The 1,424-nt window shown below is 65.1% G+C and overlaps 1 protein-coding gene across 1 annotated transcript in view; it reads left to right on the top strand.

Annotated features, from left to right (window-relative positions):
- The window catches only part of H696_02314 (myosin I), a gene marked incomplete at both ends in the record, with an annotated part of 6,441 nt that continues 5,017 nt past the window's right edge, over positions 1 to 1,424 (top strand). The window contains 7 exons of the mRNA XM_009496210.1: positions 1 to 114; positions 229 to 347; positions 482 to 687; positions 791 to 837; positions 939 to 1,002; positions 1,144 to 1,157; positions 1,279 to 1,363. Coding sequence (XP_009494485.1) covers positions 1 to 114; positions 229 to 347; positions 482 to 687; positions 791 to 837; positions 939 to 1,002; positions 1,144 to 1,157; positions 1,279 to 1,363 — 649 coding nt within the window. The remainder of the gene's footprint in view (positions 115 to 228; positions 348 to 481; positions 688 to 790; positions 838 to 938; positions 1,003 to 1,143; positions 1,158 to 1,278; positions 1,364 to 1,424) is intronic.

Genomic DNA, 1,424 nt, shown 5'->3' with positions numbered 1-1,424 from the left:
ATGAGCGTCGAGCTCAATGAGCCCGGGCTCCGGGACTTCGGCCTCATGGCCGAGGTGTCCGAGAAGCTTTTTGTCGAGAACCTCGAGACGCGCTTCAAGGCCAATGAGATTTACGTATGCCCCTACTCGGCTCGCCTGGTCCCCCCCCCCCCCGAGCCCGGCTGCCCGCTGACCCTCTTCCCCTCTCCCACCTTGCCCCCGCTCCCCGCTCCCCGCCCCTCCGCCCAGACTTTCATCGGCCATGTTGTTGTGGCAGTCAACCCGTACCGGTCCATGGGCGATCTCTACTCGGACCGGGTTATCGACCAGTACCGGTCCAACAGCTCGTACAACCTTCCGCCGCATATGTGCGTCCTCCTCGGCGGGGCCCGCCCCTCTCTCCCCCCCTCTCTTTCTCTCTCTCTCTCTCTCTCTGCGTGCTCTGTCTGCCCCACTGACACCTCCCCCTGCCATGCGCCGCGGTCCCCCCCCCCCTGTTCAGCTACTCGATCGCCGACTCGGCATACCGGAACATGCGCGACCGCGGTGAGGATCAGTGCATTCTCATCTCCGGCGAGTCGGGTGCCGGTAAGACCGAGGCATCGAAGCTGATCATGCGCTACATCGCGGCCACCAGTGTCCGCAGTGACAGCGAACGCATCAAGACCATCCGCGATCAGCTGCTCAATGCGAACCCGGTGCTCGAGGGTGCGTCCGCCTTTCCCCGTGCCCCCCTGCCCGCCCCCCTGCCCACTCACCAACGCGCCCTCCAACCCATCCGGCCGTCGCCTGGCCTCTTATCATGCGTCAGCCTTCGGCAATGCCAAGACCTCGCGAAACAACAACTCCTCCCGCTTTGTGCGTAGCCCCTCGGCTTGGCAGTCTGTCCTACTCTCTGCGTGCCCTCGCGCAGGCGCTAACTCTTTCTTCCCCCCCCTCTCCCTGGCCTCGGCCAACAGGGCAAGTACATGGACCTGGAGTTCGACTTCCGCGGCTCCCCCGCTGGTGGTGTCATCACCCAGTGTGCGTGACACGCCCCCTCCCTCTTTCCTCCCTCCTGCGCCCTTTCCCTCTCTCCCGCTCTCTCTCTCTCTCTCTCCCATACGCACACTAACCCTCTTTTGTCACCCCCTGCCGGCCTGGCACGCGTGTCCTCCCCTGTAGATCTCCTGGAGAAGGTGCTTCTGGGCATGGCATCTCGGTCTCCGGCCCGCCGATCCTCCCTCCCGCGCACGCACGCACGCACGCACGCACGCACGCACGCATCCTAACTCCCGTCTTCCCACATCCTGGCCATAGTCGCGCGTCATTCACCACGCCCCAGGCGAGCGCAACTTCCACAAATTCTATCAGCTCCTGCGTGGATCGACCCCGGAGCGCCTGGGTGCGCCTCTGGACGCCCTTTCGCTGGAGCCCACTCCCCCCTCTCCCTCCTCTCTCCCCCC

Source organism: Fonticula alba (genome assembly GCF_000388065.1).
Source record: "Fonticula alba strain ATCC 38817 unplaced genomic scaffold supercont2.3, whole genome shotgun sequence".
Lineage (NCBI taxonomy): Eukaryota > Rotosphaerida > Fonticulaceae > Fonticula > Fonticula alba.
This window is presented reverse-complemented; position numbering and strand designations above follow the sequence as displayed.